The 21,355-nt window shown below is 43.2% G+C and overlaps 1 protein-coding gene across 6 annotated transcripts in view; it reads left to right on the forward strand.

Moving 5' to 3' along the window:
• Positions 1 to 21,355, forward strand: part of map4k3a (mitogen-activated protein kinase kinase kinase kinase 3a) — a 316,653-nt gene that overhangs the window by 177,515 nt on the left and 117,783 nt on the right. For 3 of the 6 annotated variants that reach the window (XM_068044552.1, XM_068044553.1, XM_068044555.1), the window contains exons 13-15: positions 11,967 to 12,045; positions 19,946 to 20,004; positions 20,644 to 20,706. In XM_068044552.1, coding sequence (XP_067900653.1) covers positions 11,967 to 12,045; positions 19,946 to 20,004; positions 20,644 to 20,706 — 201 coding nt within the window. The remainder of the gene's footprint in view (positions 1 to 11,966; positions 12,046 to 19,945; positions 20,005 to 20,643; positions 20,707 to 21,355) is intronic. The other 3 variants (XM_068044554.1, XM_068044556.1, XM_068044557.1) reach the window with 1 other exon arrangement.

Below are 21,355 nucleotides of genomic sequence, written 5' to 3' on the forward strand. Positions count from 1 at the left end.
GTGAGGGATTTCAAGTACGGATCATAATATATCTATATATTATTTAAACCTGCCTGTGTATTTTTATTCATGGTGGAGATGCACAAGAATGTATCGTTAAAAGAATGAAAGGCGTCTGTACTTCCTAATTCAGGGTAATTGTATATCCACCCCTCTCTTGCTCTGTTTCTTGCTAGGGCCTATCTACACTCTTCTCCCCTCCCTCTGATTCCTTTGCCAGGGTCTACTTACTGCTTCCTCCTTTCACTCTGTTTCTTTTACTACCTACTGATCCTATTTACTCCTTATCAAATGCAGGCAACAGAAGATTGATTTTCACAAGAGAATGACCCATAAGGTGGCTGATAATTATCAAAGAATCTTGGCCATTTTGAATCTACAGGATGAGTGATTTGCACTTTTACTCAGTGATAGTCTTTTTAAAATTCAGAATAGCAGAGCTTGCTGTTTCCTTTTTCTTGCCCCAGTAAACACACAGCAAATATTATCTCCAAACATGGGAATTCCAGTAAATCTGTAATTTATGGTATGCACTGTTTGCAGCATAACCCTCTCCAACTAACCTTTCAGAGCAGGCTTTCAAATGTCTGAAATAGTTGGGAGACTTTAAAAAAAAAGTTTCAGTATTTGTTTTGGCTGCACTTTTGCGCAGATAATTTGTCCTATTGGATTCCTGGAGTGACCTTGCTGATCCAGTGACATCAGCTAGCTCTTTATAAGTAAGGTGAAAACTTACTGCAAAGGATGCTTCTTTAACCCATTTTAAACCAGCTGTGTACTGATGAAGCAAGCTCTTATAAAATTCACAAGTTGAAGTTTTTAACTACAATCTCTTTGATCTAAGTGGGCATGTGAATTTACTACTTGCTCTTCCTATCTGGGGGCGGGGGGTGGGGTGCGGTGTGGGGGGAAGGGGAGGGGAAATCAAGCAACCTGCACTGCACTGCAGAGGTTGAAAATGTATGAAGTTCAATCAGGAAATCTTAAAAGCCCCAGTATTAACTTAATAAGCTGAGAGCAGGGCAGATTTGTCTTGGACGCCTCGTTTGATTTTATGCTTCTTTGACTCCAGTGGAGCTGAAAATCAGATGTGGTGTAACTCAGTCTGCTACCGTCTCTCCAGACACTTTAACATAAAATCTGAGCATAAATTTCTAAAACAAAATTTGGTGTAATATATATCTGTAGTACTACAAAGAAATCTATCAAAACATTCGAGAGAGGCATTTCATATAATTGTTCATAAATGTATGGGGTTAGTGATCTTTTAACAAAGGGCTGTAAGATATTTGGGTCTGATTCAGTTTTATCTGTTTAAATGCTTTGTGAATGTTGGTGCTCTTGTAGGGTTGTATATGTGGTTAATATTATATTTCATGAATCTGAAACCTATTAAATTATGAACTGAATTAAAACGGCATTTTCCACTTATTGTTTTTGACATGTACTTAATTTTATCCATTGATGACATCACATCCTCTTTTATTGTACTTTTCCTGTTTTCTCTGTTCCTCCCAACTCAGCTTAAATTTTTAGGGATCTTTTCTCCTGCTTCTCCTCTTGCACGCCGAGCCCCACGTTTTGCTGCTCATCCTAAGGTATTTTGATATACAGCAAAGCATCCCATTAACCTGGCTGTATATTTGCTTATTTGGATGATGCTGCAGCTGGTCTATTGCTGCAGATATACAGCTGTTCTAAAATCAAAATCATCCTTCTAATCAACTCATTCAATAGTTTTTCCATATTTTACAATGGATTTATAAATATAACCATGCTTTTAACTAGCTCTGTTGCAGCAAAAATCTTTATCTGCAAAAGCTTGGCACTGACAGCGCTACTGCAAATTTAATATTCTGTTTAGAGAAAGATGAGAAAATGCATACACTATCGTACTTTATTGCAAGCTTAAAATATTCCTGATCAGTAAATTCTTCATATCGAGGCTTAAGCTCTCATCAGAACAATGAAATAAGTTAGTATTAAAGTTTGTGCCCATGATATTTTATTGCATACAAATGAAATATGACAAGTGTAGCTAATTTTACAAAAATTATGACACTTTTATGATGTATAGATTATGATTGATATGTAATGAGGTTGGTGCACTGGTGCGTTTGTGCAGAATTAATTGGATCAGGTATGTCCTTATCTAGATTTGACTTATAAGATTAAACACTTGACACAGGGTCCAGCTCAAGACTAATACTTATTTTCAGGGGTGGGAAAAAAAGTTTGGTTCTAATACGATGCTATTTAGTTAGAAATGTGTGATAACTTAATTGTGTTTTAAGTAAGTTTACTTAAAATAGTTAAAGATGTGCTGAAGGTAATAGGACCGAGACAATTTTGTTGTTTCCTTAAATAGTACTATCTTTACTCCATCATTCTGAAGGCTGTAAAATTGAAATTTTATTCTGAGGTAAAGTAATAGCCATCTTTTGTTACTTAAAATGAAAGCATGTTGGAGAATCATACTTTTTGCATTTGCCATCCCAAAAATTGTTCATAATGTAGTTGATCCTAACCATAATTATTTGAGATTGGAACAAATGAGTTATTGCATGGGAAATATTATAAATTGCAGTATATGATTTTTATTAGAGTTGATCTTAAGTGAGACTCACTGTACAAGTTTCTGGATAAAACAAAAATATTAAATATTTAAATATATTGAAACAGCCATTTACTTTTGTTCATTAATCTCAACCAATTCCACATAGATTATTTTTAATTTAGGAATATGACATTTTTTTTTTGCTCATGGTCATGATCAGCTGGAAATTGGTGCCTTTGAGGTGGCATACAGTGAACCGTATTTGGGTTCTCTGGTCCTTCTACCTCTCCCCTTTCCTGGTGAATAGAATACCCTTATTCACTCTGGTACTACAGCTGATGTTATAGCTAGAGCTGTGATGTGATGAAGTTGAAATATCTGAGCAAGCAGAGGTGAGTGATGTGCAGCCTCAAGATTTGGACCTGCAACTCACCAGTTAGCATACTTGAATTTGTGTATTGCTTACAAAACCAGGCTGTATATACTCCCAAGAACACTTCAGAAAGCAACATATTTCATTAATATGGATCTAAAAGTGCAACTTTGGTCAAAACTCTTATTTTGTCACCATAACTGACTTATCCACCTTGCGTGGATGAGCTCAGACTGAGGGCTTCAATTATGGTAAATTTCTAACTCAGCTGCTGACAGTAAATGGAGACTTCAGGTATTCTTTTATTTCTATATCCTCCCCTTCCTCCTCCCCTTCCTCCTCCCCTTCCTCCTTCTCCTCCTCCTCCTCTTCCTCCCCCCCCCTTACTCTTCCTCCCCCCCTTACTCTTCCTCCCCCCCTTACTCTTCCTCCCCCCCTTACTCTTCCTCCCCCCCTTACTCTTCCTCCCCCCCTTACTCTTCCTCCCCCCCATACTCTTCCTCCCCCCCATACTCTTCCTCCCCCCCATACTCTTCCTCCCCCCCATACTCTTCCTCCCCCCCTTACTCTTCCTCCCCCCCTTACTCTTCCTCCCCCCCTTACTCTTCCTCCCCCCCCTTACTCTTCCTCCCCCCCCTTACTCTTCCTCCCCCCCCTTACTCTTCCTCCCCCCCCTTACTCTTCCTCCCCCCCCTTACTCTTCCTCCCCCCCTTACTCTTCCTCCCCCCCTTACTCTTCCTCCCCCCCCTTACTCTTCCTCCCCCCCCTTACTCTTCCTCCCCCCCCTTACTCTTCCTCCCCCCCCTTACTCTTCCTCCCCCCCCTTACTCTTCCTCCCCCCCCTTACTCTTCCTCCCCCCCCTTACTCTTCCTCCCCCCCCTTACTCTTCCTCCCCCCCCTTACTCTTCCTCCCCCCCCTTACTCTTCCTCCCCCCCCTTACTCTTCCTCCCCCCCCTTACTCTTCCTCCCCCCCCTTACTCTTCCTCCCCCCCTTACTCTTCCTCCCCCCCCTTACTCTTCCTCCCCCCCCTTACTCTTCCTCCCCCCCCTTACTCTTCCTCCCCCCCCTTACTCTTCCTCCCCCCCCTTACTCTTCCTCCCCCCCCTTACTCTTCCTCCCCCCCCTTACTCTTCCTCCCCCCCCTTACTCTTCCTCCCCCCCCTTACTCTTCCTCCCCCCCCTTACTCTTCCTCCCCCCCCTTACTCTTCCTCCCCCCCTTACTCTTCCTCCCCCCCCTTACTCTTCCTCCCCCCCCTTACTCTTCCTCCCCCCCCCTTACTCTTCCTCCCCCCCCTTACTCTTCCTCCCCCCCCTTACTCCCTCCCCCCCCTTACTCCCTCCCCCCCCTTACTCCCTCCCCCCCCCTTACTCTTCCTCCCCCCCCTTACTCTTCCTCCCCCCCCTTACTCTTCCTCCCCCCCCTTACTCTTCCTCCCCCCCCTTACTCTTCCTCCCCCCCCTTACTCTTCCTCCCCCCCCTTACTCTTCCTCCCCCCCCTTACTCTTCCTCCCCCCCCTTACTCTTCCTCCCCCCCCTTACTCTTCCTCCCCCCCTTACTCTTCCTCCCCCCCCCCTTACTCTTCCTCCCCCCCCCTTACTCTTCCTCCCCCCCCCCCTTACTCTTCCTCCCCCCCCCTTACTCTTCCTCCCCCCCCCCTTACTCTTCCTCCCCCCCCCCTTACTCTTCCTCCCCCCCCCCTTACTCTTCCTCCCCCCCCCTTACTCTTCCTCCCCCCCCCCTTACTCCCCCCCCTTACTCTTCCTCCCCCCCCCCTTACTCTTCCTCCCCCCCCCCTTACTCTTCCTCCCCCCCCCTTACTCTTCCTCCCCCCCCCCTTACTCTTCCTCCCCCCCCCTTACTCTCCTCCCCCCCCCCTTACTCTTCCTCCCCCCCCCCTTACTCTTCCTCCCCCCCTTACTCTTCCTCCCCCCCTTACTCTTCCTCCCCCCCCCTTACTCTTCCTCCCCCCCCCTTACTCTTCCTCCCCCCCCCTTACTCTTCCTCCCCCCCCCTTACTCTTCCTCCCCCCCCCTTACTCTTCCTCCCCCCCCCTTACTCTTCCTCCCCCCCCCCTTACTCTTCCTCCCCCCCCCTTACTCTTCCTCCCCCCCCCTTACTCTTCCTCCCCCCCCTTACTCTTCCTCCCCCCCCCCTTACTCTTCCTCCCCCCCCCCTTACTCTTCCTCCCCCCCCCCTTACTCTTCCTCCCCCCCCCCTTACTCTTCCTCCCCCCCCCTTACTCTTCCTCCCCCCCCCTTACTCTTCCTCCCCCCCTTACTCTTCCTCCCCACCCCCTCCCTTACTCTTCCTCCCTCCCCCTTACTCTTCCTCCCCCCCCCCTTACTCTTCCTCCCCCCCTTACTCTTCCTCCCCCCCTTACTCTTCCTCCCCCCCTTACTCTTCCTCCCCCCCTTACTCTTCCTCCCCCCTTACTCTTCCTCCCCCCCTTACTCTTCCTCCCCCCCCTTACTCTTCCTCCCCCCCCTTACTCTTCCTCCCCCCCCTTACTCTTCCTCCCCCCCTTACTCTTCCTCCCCCCCCTTACTCTTCCTCCCCCCCCTTACTCTTCCTCCCCCCCCTTACTCTTCCTCCCCCCCCTTACTCTTCCTCCCCCCCCCTTACTCTTCCTCCCCCCCCTTACTCTTCCTCCCCCCCCTTACTCTTCCTCCCCCCCCTTACTCTTCCTCCCCCCCCCTTACTCTTCCTCCCCCCCCTTACTCTTCCTCCCCCCCCTTACTCTTCCTCCCCCCCCTTACTCTTCCTCCCCCCCCTTACTCTTCCTCCCCCCCCTTACTCTTCCTCCTCCTCCTCACACTCTTCCTCCTCCTCCTCCTCTTACTCTTCCTCCTCACACTCTTCCTCCTCCTCCTCCTCTTACTCTTCCTCCTCCTCTTACTCTGCCTCCTCTACTCTTCCTCCTCCTCTTACTCTTCCTCCCCCCCCCTTACTCTTCCTCCCCCCCCTTACTCTTCCTCCCCCCCCTTACTCTTCCTCCCCCCCCTTACTCTTCCTCCCCCCCCTTACTCTTCCTCCCCCCCCTTACTCTTCCTCCTCCTCCTCACACTCTTCCTCCTCCTCCTCCTCTTACTCTTCCTCCTCACACTCTTCCTCCTCCTCCTCCTCTTACTCTTCCTCCTCCTCTTACTCTGCCTCCTCTTACTCTTCCTCCTCCTCTTACTCTTCCTCCTCCTCCTTACTCTTCCTCCTCTTCCTCCTCTTACTCTTCCTCCTCCTCCTCCTCCTCCTCTTACTCTTCCTCCTCATCCTCTTGCTCTTCCTCCTCCTCCTCCTCTTACTCTTCCTCCTCCTCCTCCTCCTCCTCTCACTCTTCCTCCTCCTCCTCCTCTTACTCTTCCTCCTCCTCTTACTCTTCCTCCTATTACTCTTACTTTTACTCTTACTCCTCCTATTACTCTTCCTCCTCTTACTCTTACTTTTACTCTTACTCCTCCTATTACTCTTCCTCCTATTACTCTTCCTCCTATTACTCTTCCTCCTATTACTCTTCCTCCTATTACTCTTCCTCCTATTACTCTTCCTCCTATTACTCTTCCTCCTATTACTCTTCCTCCTATTACTCTTCCTCCTATTACTCTTCCTCCTATTACTCTTCCTCCTATTACTCTTCCTCCTATTACTCTTCCTCCTATTACTCTTCCTCCTATTACTCTTCCTCCTATTACTCTTCCTCCTATTACTCTTCCTCCTCCTCTAACTAGAGAATTTAAATAAAAAACCCTGACTATTTTGACTACTTCTATAACGCTTGATACTGCAAACTTCTGTAAAGGAATTATGGACTTTTAAAATCTATTCCTAATTCATTCAAATGGTTTACCCACTCAAGAATGCTTTTGATACCGAGGAGGAAAATGATTGTGCAATATAAATTGAAATGAGGTGTGGTGCAAATCTAAATCAAGGAAGCTGTTGCACTGTCTAAGCTTCAGGGCTTCTGATTGAGTTAAAAGTACTTCTTGGATGTTCACAAAATATTAAATGGTTTAAATTCAGTTTGTGTAAAACCTCTATAACTTTTAATGGTTCAGATAACCTGGCACTCATTTATTATCAGAATTAAGAATGCAAGATTATTGTAAATGGTAAAGCATTTGGACCGAAATGCCTGAGAAATTAAAGTTCATAAATTGACCAATTTACTAAAAGGGGTAAAATTGGGCTGTTTCAGAGGTCTATGGAAAGTTAAATATTCTAAATTTGATTAGTTCAACATTAACACAGACTACAGGAGATGAATTCTCAAGTGTTCTACCAAAACAATTACTGTTTAATATCTTTAACCAATTGCTGTACTATATAGTGAACATTGCCATTTCTGGAGTAGTTTTCTCCTCCGGAATGTTGCATTCAGCGAGGAATGAATTGTATACTTAAAATAATTTGGTGACTGGTATCAATACAGATTTGCATGTATTAATTAGTTTGTAATGGGTGAATGTTGAAGAGGGCAGGTTCAAACATTTGTGAAATGAAGTGATTCGTAATCTAATTCTTTGTATACTTTGGTGAATTTGTAATGCTGAGTACTAGTTTGTATGTAACGCTCATTAACTATAACTGCACCATTTTCTTTTACATGCGCCTTGCTGATAGTTCAGAGCTTTGTTTTGTACCTTAACACTTTTTTGCATTGCTCAGTAAATAGTTGCTGTCTCCTTGGAGATTTGAGATGTTTATAAATTAGGGTTTATAAATGCTGTGCATACTGAAAATTAAATTATCTGTATCAGTGTACAGTTTGCATATTTAAGCTTCCCTTTCTCAATATAAGATGGAAGCATTAGATTGATGTGAATCAATGTGTGTAGGCAAATCCAATTTTAAACTGGTTAAAAATTGCGTAGTATATTCAGTAAGTTTAAAGTGCCAGTAAAAATTGATTTTTTTTCAATGTGAATATGTACAGGCGATGCTTGCATTTTGAGAGACACGGTTTCCCATTGTTCTTTCTTGTGTGATACACTGTTGACCCTTCATGAAAACCCAGTTAAGCGATTGCTGAGTGTGACTGACACCGCTTTGTGCATATACTATCACGTACCTGAGCTACTATGAATCTAAGTCAATAGTAAATTATGAATGAAATCTGTAGGTGTCGATGGTGTGGTCCCTGATGCATTTTGCTCCAGTTCAAATTCGAATTCAAAAAAAGATTGAGAGCACTAAAATATTGAAGCAAGCTAATTTCCAGTTTTGAGTCCTTGCCCAGTTAATAACTATTGCATTTTGGCAGATGAACTGTAATCGGAGGGGAAGTACACTAGCACTTGCTGTAAATGTTTCCTTACAGTTAACATTGGTGCCTTTTTTCTCTTTCTCCCTTTCATGCCAGTTTTATGTTGTCCTCTTCCTACTTGCCCTAAGGCTGATGACTCATTAGTGGGCTGTGGTTCTATTACACCAGTCGTTCTCCAGCACCTGACTCAAGTACCCATTATCTGTGAGCAAAGTCAATGAGTATCAAAAGATTATTTGACTGTATGACAGTTAAGCCCAATCTTCTTGTCAAACAATATCCACAAGTGATTTTCCAGCATATCCTCCAGCAGTTGGACATCACTTGGAGGAAACACTGAGGGTGGCAAGGGCGCAGAATGAGAAAGTAAAATTTGTCTGGGTGGGGGACTTCAATGTCCATCACAAATAGTGGCTCGGTAGCACCACTACTGACCAAGCTGGCCGAGTCCTAAAGGACATAGTTGCTAGACTGGGTATTCAACAGGTGGTGAGGGAACCAACAAGAGGAAAAAACATACTTGACCTCATCCTCACCAATCTGCCTGCCCAGATGCATCTGTCCATGACAGTATTGTTAGGAGTGACCACTGCACAGTCCTTGTGGAGACAAAGTCCCGCCTTCACATTGAGGATATCCTCCATCATGTTGTGTGGCACTGCCACCGTACTAAATGGGATAGATTTCGAACAGATCTAGCAATGCAAAACTGGGCATCCATGAGGCACTGTGGGCCATAAGCAGCAGCAGAATTGTACTCAACCATAATCTGTAACCTCATGGCCCAGCATATCCCCCACTCTACCATTACTATCCAGCCAGGGGACCAAACCTGGTTCAATGAAGAGTGCAGGAGGGCATGTCAGGAGCAGCACCAGGCATACCTCAAAATGAGGTGTCAACCTGGTGAAGCTACAAAACAGGACTACTTGCATGGCAAACTGCATAAGCAGCATGCGATAGACAGAGCTAAGCGATCCCATAACCAACGGATCAGATCTAAGCTCTACAGTCCTGCCACATCCAGCCGTGAATGGAGGTGGACAATTAAACAACTAAATGGAGGAGGTGGCTCCACAAATATCCCAGGTAACATTTGCGCCACACAAGCACATCAGTGCAAAAAATAAGGCTGAAGCATTTGCAACAATCTTCAGCCAGAAGTGCTGATTTGATGATCCATCTCTGCCTCCTCCTGAAGTCCCCAGCATCATAGATGCCAGACTTCAGCCAATTCGATTCACGCTGCGTGATATCAAGAAATGACTGAAGGCACTGGATACTGCAAAGGCTATGGGCCCTGACAATATTCCGGCAATAGTACTGAAGAGCTGTGCTCCAGAACTTGTCAAGTCCCTAGCCAAGCTGTTCCAGTACAGCTACAACACTGGATCTACCCTGCAATGTGGAAAATTGCCCAGGTATGTCCTGTACACACAAAGCAGGACAAGTTCAACCCGGCCAACTACCACCCCATCAGCCTACTCTCAATCATCAGTAAAGTGATGGAAGGTGTCATCAACAGTGCCATCAAGCGGCACTTGCTTAGCAATAACCTGCTCAGTGACGCTCAGTTTGGGTTCCGCCAGGGCCACTCAGCTCCTGACCTCTTCACAGCCTTGGTTCAAACATGGACAAAAGAGCTGAACTCAAGAGAAGAGGTGAGAGTGACTGCCCTTGACATCAAGGCAACATTTGACCGAGTATCGCATCAAAGAGCCCTAGCAAAACTGGAGTCAATGGGAATCGGGGAAAACTCTCCGCTGGTTGGAGTCATACCTAGTGCAAAGGAAAATGGTTGTGGTTGTTGGAAGTCAAATCATCTGAGCTCCAGGATATCACTGCAGGAGTTCCTCAGGGTAGTGTCCTAGGCCCAACCATCTTCAGCTGCTTCATCAATGACCTTCCTTCAATCATAAGGTCAGAAGTAGGGATGTTCGCTGATGATTGCACAATGTTCAGCACCATTTGCGACTCCTCAGACACTAAAGCAGTCTATGTAGAAATGCAGCAAGACCTGGACAATATCCAGGCTTGGGCTGATAAGTGGCAAGTAACATTCGTGCCACACAAATGCCCGGCAATGACCCATCTCCAACAAGAGGGAATCTAACCATCTCCCCATGACATTCAATGGCATTACCATTGCTGAATCCCCCACTATCAATATCCTAGGGGCTACCATTGACCAGAAACTGAACTGGAGTAGCCATATCAGTACCATGGCTGTAAGAACAGGTCAGAGGCCAGGAATCCTGCGGTGAGTAACTCACCTCCTGACCCCACAAAACCTGTCCACCATCTACAAGGCACAAGTCAGGAGTGTGATGGAATACTCTCTACTTGCCTAGATGAGTGCAGCTCCAACAACACTCAAGAAGCTTGACACCATCCAGGACAAAGCAGCCTGCTTGATTGGCATCCCATCCACAAACATTCACTCCCTACACACCGACGCACAGTGGCAGCAGTGTGTACCATCTACAAGATGCACTGCAGCAATGTACCAAGCCTCCTTTGACAGCACCTTCCAAACCCGTGACCTCTACCAACTAGAAGGACAAGGGCAGCAAATGCATGGGAACACCACCACCTGCAAGTTACACACCATCCTGACTTGGAACTATATCGCCATTCCTTTACTGTCGCTGGGTCAAAATCCTGGAACTCTCTTCCTAACAGCACTGTGGGTGTACCTACCTCCCTTGGACTGCAGCGGTTCAAGAACGCAGCTTGCCACCACCTTCTCAAGGGCAATTAGGGATGGGCAATAAATGCTGGCCTAGCCAGCGATGCCAGCATCCCATGAATGAATAAAAAAAAAGTTGGCACTGGATAACAATCAAAGAGGGCAATCTCTGATCATTTTCTCCCTTCCTAACCTTGGGGCATTGATGCCAGTTACAGCATCCTACCATCACTGTGTCACCCCACACGCACTGGATATTAAACCGTGAACTTAGCTGGTTCTTTCTTAACCAATTGCGCTATGGGAGAACCTGCGTCTTGGTGTCTTTAGTTTGTTTCTTTTAAGATCAGGTTTATTTTAATTAATTAAACGCCCCCAGATGCTGCTGGCTAATTGTTTGCATCATTAAGCTGACTTTATTTATGGGAAGTGAGTTTGGAACTCATTGTAACCTGGTAAAATTATGCTCAAAATTAAATCTTTCCCGCTTTTTTCATCTGACTGTCAATACAGTTTTAGCATGTTGCTGGATAGCTTCATATTTCAAACAATTCAAATGACATCACCAAATTAAGTCGTGACAACTAGTGATCAGCTGCTGCCTAATTTTAAAAAGTAAGGTATATTTGTAGATTTTTCTGATTAAAGGCACCAAGTCTTAACAGTTAAAGGTGACATTGATCTGGGAAAATGCTAGTTTTCCCCGCCATCCTTTTCCTTTAGAGGTGCCCTCAAATGGATAGTTTATGTATCGTAATTAAAAAGATTAAAGGAAATGGTAAAATAAGCTGTATATCAACTCTTTCATAGATGTGAAACAAATTTGCTTAATAGTAAGTGTATACTGTAAACAGCATGACCTAGTGTTGGGAATGTACATTCTGTGCATGCCTGTTTTCTGCAATAACATAACTGCATGTGTTTTTCAGGAAAACTGACAAATAATAAAGATCTATTGTGATAACTGGATTTAATAATCCTGTTCTGAGTAAAAGCAATCAGGAAAAAAAAATCAGTTATTCTTAATGGACCCAATTTGTAGTTATGTAGTAATAGCTTTAACAGTTTTCTTTTTCTCTTCAGCCTCCAATATCAGTTCCTCATCGCATTCAATCCACAAGTAGGAATGTGAGGGAAGAAAGAACACGGTCAGAGATTAACTGTAAGTTCCAAATTCACCATTAGAATCTTGTAACTATCTATGGGAATCATACAGTACCTGGACTCTCCCCCTCACTCTTAATCTCATCTTTCTTTCCTTCTATTTTGCTTTTTGTATCTGATTTGACATTGAATTAAATATTCTAAATGTCACTTCTTGGTTCAGACTTGTCTGCTGCTCATTGATGATACCTAAATCTGGTTAAGGTTATGCATAGTTTCTATCTCTGTTCACACAGGTCCCAGATCCCCTTTAGAGGGCACCATGCTGTTTTGGCTTTCTAATTTACAGTAAGTTCTAGTGGCAGAATCCCATAGGAAATCTGGGGACAATTTCAAGTGTAATGACTGGCTAGCACCATTTGTTTGCTGCTGAGAGCAAAGTCCTGCCCTTGACCATGCCTATTACATAACCATTAGAATTAGCAGGGCCACTGTCTTCAGCATTGTGTCCTCTTCCCTGTCCAATTGTTCATAATCTATGCTTTCAGCTTATATATAGATGAATGAGTTCCCATCCATATAGTTTAGTCATTGTCAATATTCCCTGTAAAATTTAGTTGTGCACGGCTTGTTTTTTTAATGTGCAGTACAGTTTAAATTTTTTTGCACGCTTGGTATTTAACACAGAACAAGGCCTGCACGCTACCTTGCAGGTTACTGCACAGCTTAGCAGGAACATTGGTCCCTGTACCATCTGATTATCCTGTGGTCCTCTTTTAATTGAGAATTTTCAATACAGTTGTCTGAGATGGGAGTAATGCAGAAAGGATGTACTTGCTACTTAAGCTTGTAATGATAGTAACTAAGCATTTGGTCCTTTGTCTCTGTGTTGGTTGTTGATGTTCTATCAGTCTCTTAATGATCACCAATCCACTGTCCATCCTGTGAATAGTACAGACACGCTTCTTACTGAGCATGGTGTATTCTAATGAAAAGTGTTCGAACTTTATTCTGTTACCTGTTGTTTCTTAATCTTCAGTTCTTTATAATATCAATGACCTGTTACTATGTGCCTTGTTAAAACACTGGCAGTTAGCACCAAATTCCCTTTGTTACCACAATCCAGAACTGCAGCAGTAATAGGAGGTCTTGACTGGGAATCTTAAAATAACAAGCCATATTTCCCATCAGCAGTCGGCCTCGAGAATCCTGTACTTTGCTTCAGTGATAGACTGGAGACCTTTATACAATCAGGCAATATTCCTACACTCCAACCCCTTGCCCCACATGTCGACTACCAGCCTTTACACAAAGGATCATGTTTCTTATCAACTCCCTGCATATTATGTGTTCCAAGCCACCTCTGTAGTCACAGACCCACAAAAGAGAAACATAGTGCAACGATGACTCAACTGTGCATACAAACTGAACTCCATCAACAGAACTCTCTACTGCCACCTCATGCATACTTCAGCGGCTGCTGCCTACCATTTACTTACATACAGTTACTAACAAGCTCTTCAGCTACAGCATCACCTTGCAGTGCCTCACAACAGACTCCCTGTCACTTACTGTGAGTACTGTGAGCAACATCATGATAGGTCATCTACATATTTCATTTGAGGGGATTGTCATTTGTGCCGACCTGGAAGGTTAAGCTCCCACATTTATGATGTAGTACAATAAAATAGCAAATAATCTTTTCATTAAACTTGGGGCTTAAAGTTTTAAAGTTCTGCTGACATAACTGAATCATGGTCCTAATAACTGAGAAAACTTATGGTTTGTTGAAAGATTCCACTGCCTAGACACAGGTTTTTGCTGCAATTAAGTTACTATAAATGTTTAGGAATGTTGTACAAAACAGCGCTAAAAGCAAAATACTGTGGATGCTAGAAATATGAAATAAAACATAAGATTCTGGAAATTCAGCAGGTCAGGTAGCATCTGTGGAGAGAGAAGCAGAGTTAATGTTTCAGGTCAATGACCTTTTGTCAGAACTGTTCATTGCAAATTTCCGTGCAACACTTCAAAAGAAAAGAATTAAAAGGAACAAAGGCAGTCTCTTGTGATGTACAGCGAATTTGTCCTGGAAAAAGTATTGACGTCACACTGTCTGCATGCACTTGGTTGTGCCCTTCCCGCAAACAAAATCATGAATCTGTTGTTCTTCCTGCATGATATTTAACCTTTATATGAACTCATCCAGTAATCACTTAACAGTAGTTTAAAAACTTTGCCTAAGCAGCAGAATAATGTATCATGCATTGTACAACATAAACAGCCAATCATTTGACTTTTAGTTAGATGTAATAGATTTTAAGCAAGTGAAAGGGGAGAGGGTGGGAAAAAGTACAACAGGGAAGGTCTGTGATAGGCTGGAAGGCAGGAGAGATCAAATGACAAAAGGGTTGGTGGACCAAAGCCATGGGGGGAATGTTAAAGGGACAAGTAAAGAAACAAAAGACATGTCTAGAGGTGTGAATGGAAAAATAATGTACAGCTGCCATCCGAAAGCAAAAAAGAGAAAACGAGGGAGTAAAACCAAAACCAGCAAAGAGAAAAAAACAAAATGGGGCAGAGGTTTCAATCTGAAATTGTTGAACTCAGTGAGTACTGAAGGCTGTAAAGTGCCTAGTTGTAAAGATGAGGTGCTGCTCTTTGAGCTTGCATTGAGCTTCACTGAAACACTACAGGAGGCAGAGGGCAGAGAGGTCCAAGTGGGAGCAATGTGGAAAATTAAAATGACAGTCAACGGGAAGCTTAGGGTCATGCTTGCGGACTGAACAGAGGTGTTCCACAAAGTGGTCACCCAATCTGCATTTGGTCTCCCCAATGCAGAGTAGACGGCGTTGTGAGCAGTGCATAACAGTATACTAAATTGAAAGAAGTACACGTAAATTGCTGGAGGGAGTGTTTGGGGCTTTGGACGGTGAGCAAGGTGGTTAAAAAGGCAGGTGTTGTTTCTCCTGCGCTTACATGGAAAGGTGCCGAGGGAAGGGGAGGAGATGTTGGGGGTTATTGAGGAGTGGACCGGGGTATCGTGGAGGGAACGGTCCCTTTGCAATGCTGGGAGGGGAGTAAGAGGTGTTTGGTTGTAGCATCATGCTGGACGCGGTGGAAATGATGGAGGATATCTGTTGAATATGGCAGCTGGTGGGGTGGAAGGTGAGGACAAGGGGCACCTTCTCATGCTTCTAACAGGGAAATGGTGAGAGCAGAAGTGTTGGAAGTGGGCCGGATGTATTTGAGCACCCTGTCAATCATGATTGGGGGGTTGGTGGGGGTAGTCCTTGGGTTGAGGATAAAGGAAGACATCAGAAATGCTGGTGTGGAAAATTGCATCATCAGAGCAGATGCGATGGAGAAACTGGGAGAATGGAATGGAGTCTTCACAGGAAGTGAGATTTGAGGAAGTAGTGGTATCATCCATGAGGGTGAAGGAAAGATCACCTTTCACAGAAAGATCTTTTTCATTTATTGGTTCAAGAACATGTGAGAGAAAGAAAAATTCCCAGATATGGGAACAGTATTCAAGACTTTGATGTACTTGGGCTTTAAAGGAGCTGAGATTTGTTGAGATGCCAGGAAGCATTTAGCTGGAAAGAGAAAGCCAATATCATGAAGGCAGCATTTGGCAGTGTAGTTTTTTTTAAATAAGTTTGAACATTGTGCTGCTAAAAACATTGATGGTGATGGATCCATTGGGAAGTCATCAAAGGTAAAGCAAAGTTAAGAAATAACTTGGTTGAATCTGCAAGAGACATGAAAATGTTTTTGAAGAGTTGAGGAAAACTGGATTCTCCAGTGAACTGCTGAAGGGGTTGATGTACTTTTTCAACCATTGCACTGCAAGTAGAATGGAGATTGTGTGTGTGTGAATCATCAGCATAAGGGTGGATGAGGCTGGGTGACGAGTGGAAGAAATCGTGGATACCTAGAATTGCACGCAAAATTTGAGCAAAGGGGACAATAGCCAATATAGTTAATATTTTACAAGGAAAACTTGGTTCTAGAACATAGAACAGTACAGCACAGTACAGGCCCTTCGGCCCACGATGTTGTGCCGAACCTTTAACCTACTCTAAGATCAAACTAACTACCTACCCTTCATTTTACTATCATCCATGAACCTATCCAAGAGTCACTTAAATGCCCCTAATGTATCTGCTTCTACTACCACCGCTAGCAGCGCATTCCACGCACCCACCACTCTCTGTGTAAAGAACCTACCTCTGACATCTCCCCGAAACCTTCCTCCAATCACCTTAAAATTATGCCCCCTGGTGATAGCCCTTTCCACCCTGGAAAAAAGTCTCTGGCTATGCCTCTCATCATCTTGTACCCCTCTATCAAGTCACCTGTCATCCTTCTTCGCTCCAATTAGAAAAGCCCTAGCTCCCTCAATCTTTCTTCGTAGGACTTGCCCTCCAGTCCAGGCAGCATCCTGGTAAATCTCCTCTGCACCCTCTCTAAAGCTTCCACATCCTTCCTATAATGAGGCGACCAGAACTGAACACAATATTCCAAGTGTGGTCGAACCAGGGCCTTATAGAGCTGCAGCATAACCTCGCGGCTCTTAAACTCAATCCCCCTGTTAATGAAAGCCAACACACCAAAAGCCTTCTTAACAACCCTATCAACTTGGGTGGCAACTTTGAGCGATCTATGGACATGGACCCCAAGATCCCTCTGGTCCTCCACACTACCAAGAATCCTGTCTTTAAGCCTGTATTCCGCATTCAAATTCGACCTTCCAAAATGAATCACTTCACACTTTTCCAGGATGAACTCCTTCTGCCACTTCTCAACCCAGCTCTGCATCCTGTCAATGTCCCGTTGCAACCTACAACAGCCTTCCACACTAGCCACAACTCCAGCAACCTTCGTGTCATCGGCAAACTTGCTAACCCAGCCTTCCACTTCCTCATCCAAGTCATTTATAAAAATCACAAAGAGCAGAGGTCCCAGAACAGATCCTTGTGGAACATCACTGGTCACCGAGCTCCATGCTGAATACTTTCAATCTACTACCACCCTCTGACTTCTATGGGCCAGCCAATTTTGTATCCAGACAGCCAACTTACCCTGAATCCCATGCCTCCTTACTTTCTGAATGAGCCTACCATGGGGAACCTTATCAAACGCCTTGCTAAAATCCATATACACCACATCCACTGCTCTTCCTTCATCAATGTGTTTTGTCACATCTTCAAAGAATTCAGTAAGGCTTGTGAGGCATGACCTGCCCCTTACAAAGTCATGCTGACTGTCTCTAATCAAACCATGCTTTTCCAAATAATCATAATTCCTATCTCTCAGAATCCTCTCCAATAATTTGCCCACTACCGACGTAAGACTGACTGGTCTATAATTCCCAGGGTTATCCCTATTCCCTTTCTTGAACAAGGGAACAACATTTGCCACCCTCCAATCATCCGACACAACTCCAGTGGACAGTGAAGACGCAAAGATCATCGCCAAAGGCGCAGCAATCTCTTCCCTCGCTTCCCGTAATATCCTTGGGTATATCCCGTCTGGCCCCGGGGACTTATCTGTCCTCATATCATTCAAATGTTCCAGCACATCCTCCCTCTTAACCTCAACCTGTTCGAGCATATCAGCCTGTTCCACGCTGTCCTCACAAACGACCAGGTCCCTCTCACTAGTGAATACTGAAGCAAAGTATTCATTTAGGACCTCCCCTACCTTCTCCGACTCCAGGCACAAGTTCCCTCCACTATCCCTGATCGGCCCTACCCTCACTCTGGCCATCCTCTTGTTCCTCACATAAATGTAGAACGCCTTGGGATTTTCCTTAATCCTACCCGCCAAGACTTTTTCATGTCCCCTTCTAGCTCTCCTAAGTCCATTCTTCAGTTCCTTCCTGGCTACCTTGTAACCCTCTAGAGCCCTGTCTGATCCTTGCTTCCTCAACCTTAAGTAAGCTTCCTTCTTCCTCTTGACTAGCTGTTCCACATCTCTTGTCATCCAAGGTTCCTTCACCATACCCTATAGAAAACTCCCAACAAAGTGACTGCTCCTTTTCTGTTTCTGACTTCCACCCATAATGACTCAGTAGACAAACCCTCCTCGATGACCTCCCTTTCTGCAGCTGTGATACTATCCCTGATTAACAATGCCACTCCCCCACCTCTTTTACCTCCCTCCCTATTCCTTTTGAAACATCTAAACCCCGGAATATCCAACATCCATTCCTGCCCCTGTGATATCCACGTCTCTGTAATGGCCACAACATCATAGCTCCAATTTTGATTGATCCATTCAGCTACTGTACAAAAACGATGTTATCTTAAATTGAGGAGCGTGTGCCCCTCCTGACCTCCACTGGACAGCTTAGCTCTTCCAATTTAACTAGTTTAAGTTTTGTTTCTTAGGAGTGGATATTTTACTGGCATCTTTTAGACCTCAGATTGGTTATTCTTTGTAGGGTAAGTCTATATATTGCTATCACAGTCATTCGAGCTGTTAGGATGTGATATTCTAGAAGTTCTCACTTGCAGATGTGATCTCGCCCACCGAGAGTTTGTGGTTACAACCTTGATGGAAAATTGAGGTAAAATCATGCTGATAAACCACACCTGGAAAGATGATGTTTTTGCACACCAGTGAAAGCCTATCTAAAATTTGTGTTAATGCTAAACTAATCTGAGCATATGGTTTCTCAGTTCTTTATACTTCTTCCTTTAAAAAAAAAGTTCCTTTTATTTTGCATCACCCCTGCCCCACCCCCACAATCAGCGAACTTCATACTTGGGTAGCAGATTTACCTTTTCTTATTTGGTCTTCAAGTAGCGTGGTCAAAAGATTATATCTGTTGAGTTTTGCTTCACGTATTTCAAATTTACTTTTGTTCACCCACAGCTTGTCTGTTGAAAGGAAGGACTATCAGTTGATTTTTTTTGTTTAGGCCTAACAAAAGATATTTCCATCAAGACAGTTTGTTTTTGGTAACAAAACAATCGATACGCTCATTACGGGGTTGGTTAATGAACTGGATTGTAGAATGAATCTCCTTTTTCTGTTGCTGGTTAGGAACCATGAAGAAAAATTAGAGGCTATTCCTTTTTGTAAGATATTGGGCTAGTCTGCATAAAATTTGATTTAATATGACAGCTACATAGAACAACTTGCATGCATTATTGTCTTGATTTGATAGTTCCAAGCTGTACTCAACATAATGGTCAAAGTACTTCACCTCATTGTTTAGTACAATTCAATTGTATGTGAAAACTGAAATAAAAGCAAGAATGTTAGATTATCTGCCATTGATATTGTTCTCTGAATTCAGTTTAATCTCTACATATTCTGTCTTTCTTTTGCTGCTGCTGAGTTCCATTTCTTACCTTGTACACCTCCGTGTTTGTCATTCCTGTTTGCTGAAATCTTCTTGTTTCAACTTTATTTCTGCTCTTTCCATGGAATAGCTAAGGTTTGGTTAGAACGACATCTTTGAATGCAGTGAAGGTTGAGAAGACTATCTAACTACGATAGCTGCTCCACAGCTTCTGATATGTAAGAGGATTGCGTTTGGTGTGTCATTCAAGTATTCAATTGTAGGTGTCGTTTGGAGTACATTCAGAATGTAAAGAACTTTCTTGCATGAGATAATCTAATATTCCATTGAAGAACTTTGACAAGTTAGAGAATTAATTCATGAATGAGAGAAAATAATTGGCTGTAAGTTAAACAATCTACTAAAGGAATATGTTGCTGATAATTTGTGAAGTTGAGGTTATCAAAACTGATGTGCAAATGATGTGCAAAGTTCTACCTTTACATTTTTCTGCAAATGAGGCATAAGCCCCCTTTTTTTTTTTGAAAAAAAATATGTTCTCTGCTTTGGCCATAATGCAAGAACTTTTCAATCCTTAGCATCGAACTGCAGTTGTAGTTTTCCGCTATGAATAATGGTCTTCATTTGAATTTATCTGCAGTTGGACAAATAAAATTCGATCCTCCAATGCGAAAAGAAACAGAGCCTCATCATGAACTTGTAAGTAAGGTATTTTTGTCTCACATGGACTTCTTTTTTTAAAAAAAAAGCTTACAATAAATAAACATTCTGGAAAATGGCAAGTTACCAGATTCGCACGTATGCTGTGATTTGAAAGGTTGAAGTGCAGCATATAACAGATCTTAACTGATGGGAACAATTCCAGTTTTTCTGAAGCCTGTTGAGGATTGATATTCAGTTGCAAGCTCAAAATGGTGATGAAAAATAAAACTCTTAAGCTGTCTATCCCCATGTGTGTCGAGCAGTACAAATTTACACCAAATTTGTCACTTTCTTCTACAGATTTATTTTTAAGGTGCAATCCAAATAAAGGAAAGGCATACTGTGTAATCTTGCTGACTGAGATATTTCCTGATGTTTAGTTACAACTTGGGAAGTAATTTCTAGTTTCAAATATGATAGTCATGCTCAAAATATTATCCAGTGTCATTGCTACAAAATTAGAACTAAATGTATCTTGAATTAGAAATAGCTGGCTTCTTTTCCCTCGTATGTAAATCTTGCAAGTGTTTGGTTCTAAATAGCGGTGTTGTCTGTGGTAGGATAGTTATGTTCCCTTTCTTTGTTTCTTGGGCTTGATATAAGTAACGGGTTTTTTGGTCTTTATCTGCTGAACAGCCCTACTGTGATGATTTTTTGGACATTTCAGAAGAGATATACTACACAGCAAGATCTAATCTGGTATTTTTTTTTTACATTTCTGTCTGTCATTTCAGGTGTCTCTCTATTTCTTGTCAATCATTGCCTCTTAAAGCTTGACCCTGTCTTTTGTGATTCTTTCATAGGTCATGTAGGCAAAAAAAACTATTCAATAGCTATTGTGCAATTATTGGGCTTTATTGTGAAACTGCTGGAATCTTTATAAACTGGATGATTAGAATTTGCATTTGGGAACCTCCAAATACTTGCATTACCATGCTTATTTATTGTATAATTTTAATAGTCATTGCATTACAACAGTGATCTGTACTTTGTGGTCTTGTTTTGATTTATTTGAGAGGAGTAGCCAATCCAGTTGTAGGTGAAAGTTTTGCAAACAGTGAACAAATAATATTTGTTGCAAGTATCTTTTACGGGCTTGTAGTTTTCATTTTTTGTGTTAACAAGAATGCATCATATTTATTAACTATGAAAGAACAATAACTTGCATTCATTTCATGCCTTTAACATCATAAAATGTCCCAAGGTGCTTCACACGATCATTATCAAACAAAAGTTCAATACTGAGCCACATAGAGATATTAGGACAGATGATCAAAAACTTGGTAAAAGAAGTAGGTTTTAAGGAGCATCTTAAAGGAGAAGAGTGAGGCAGAGGGGTTTGGGAGCG

Source organism: Heterodontus francisci, chromosome 13 (genome assembly GCF_036365525.1).
Source record: "Heterodontus francisci isolate sHetFra1 chromosome 13, sHetFra1.hap1, whole genome shotgun sequence".
NCBI lineage: Eukaryota > Metazoa > Chordata > Chondrichthyes > Heterodontiformes > Heterodontidae > Heterodontus > Heterodontus francisci.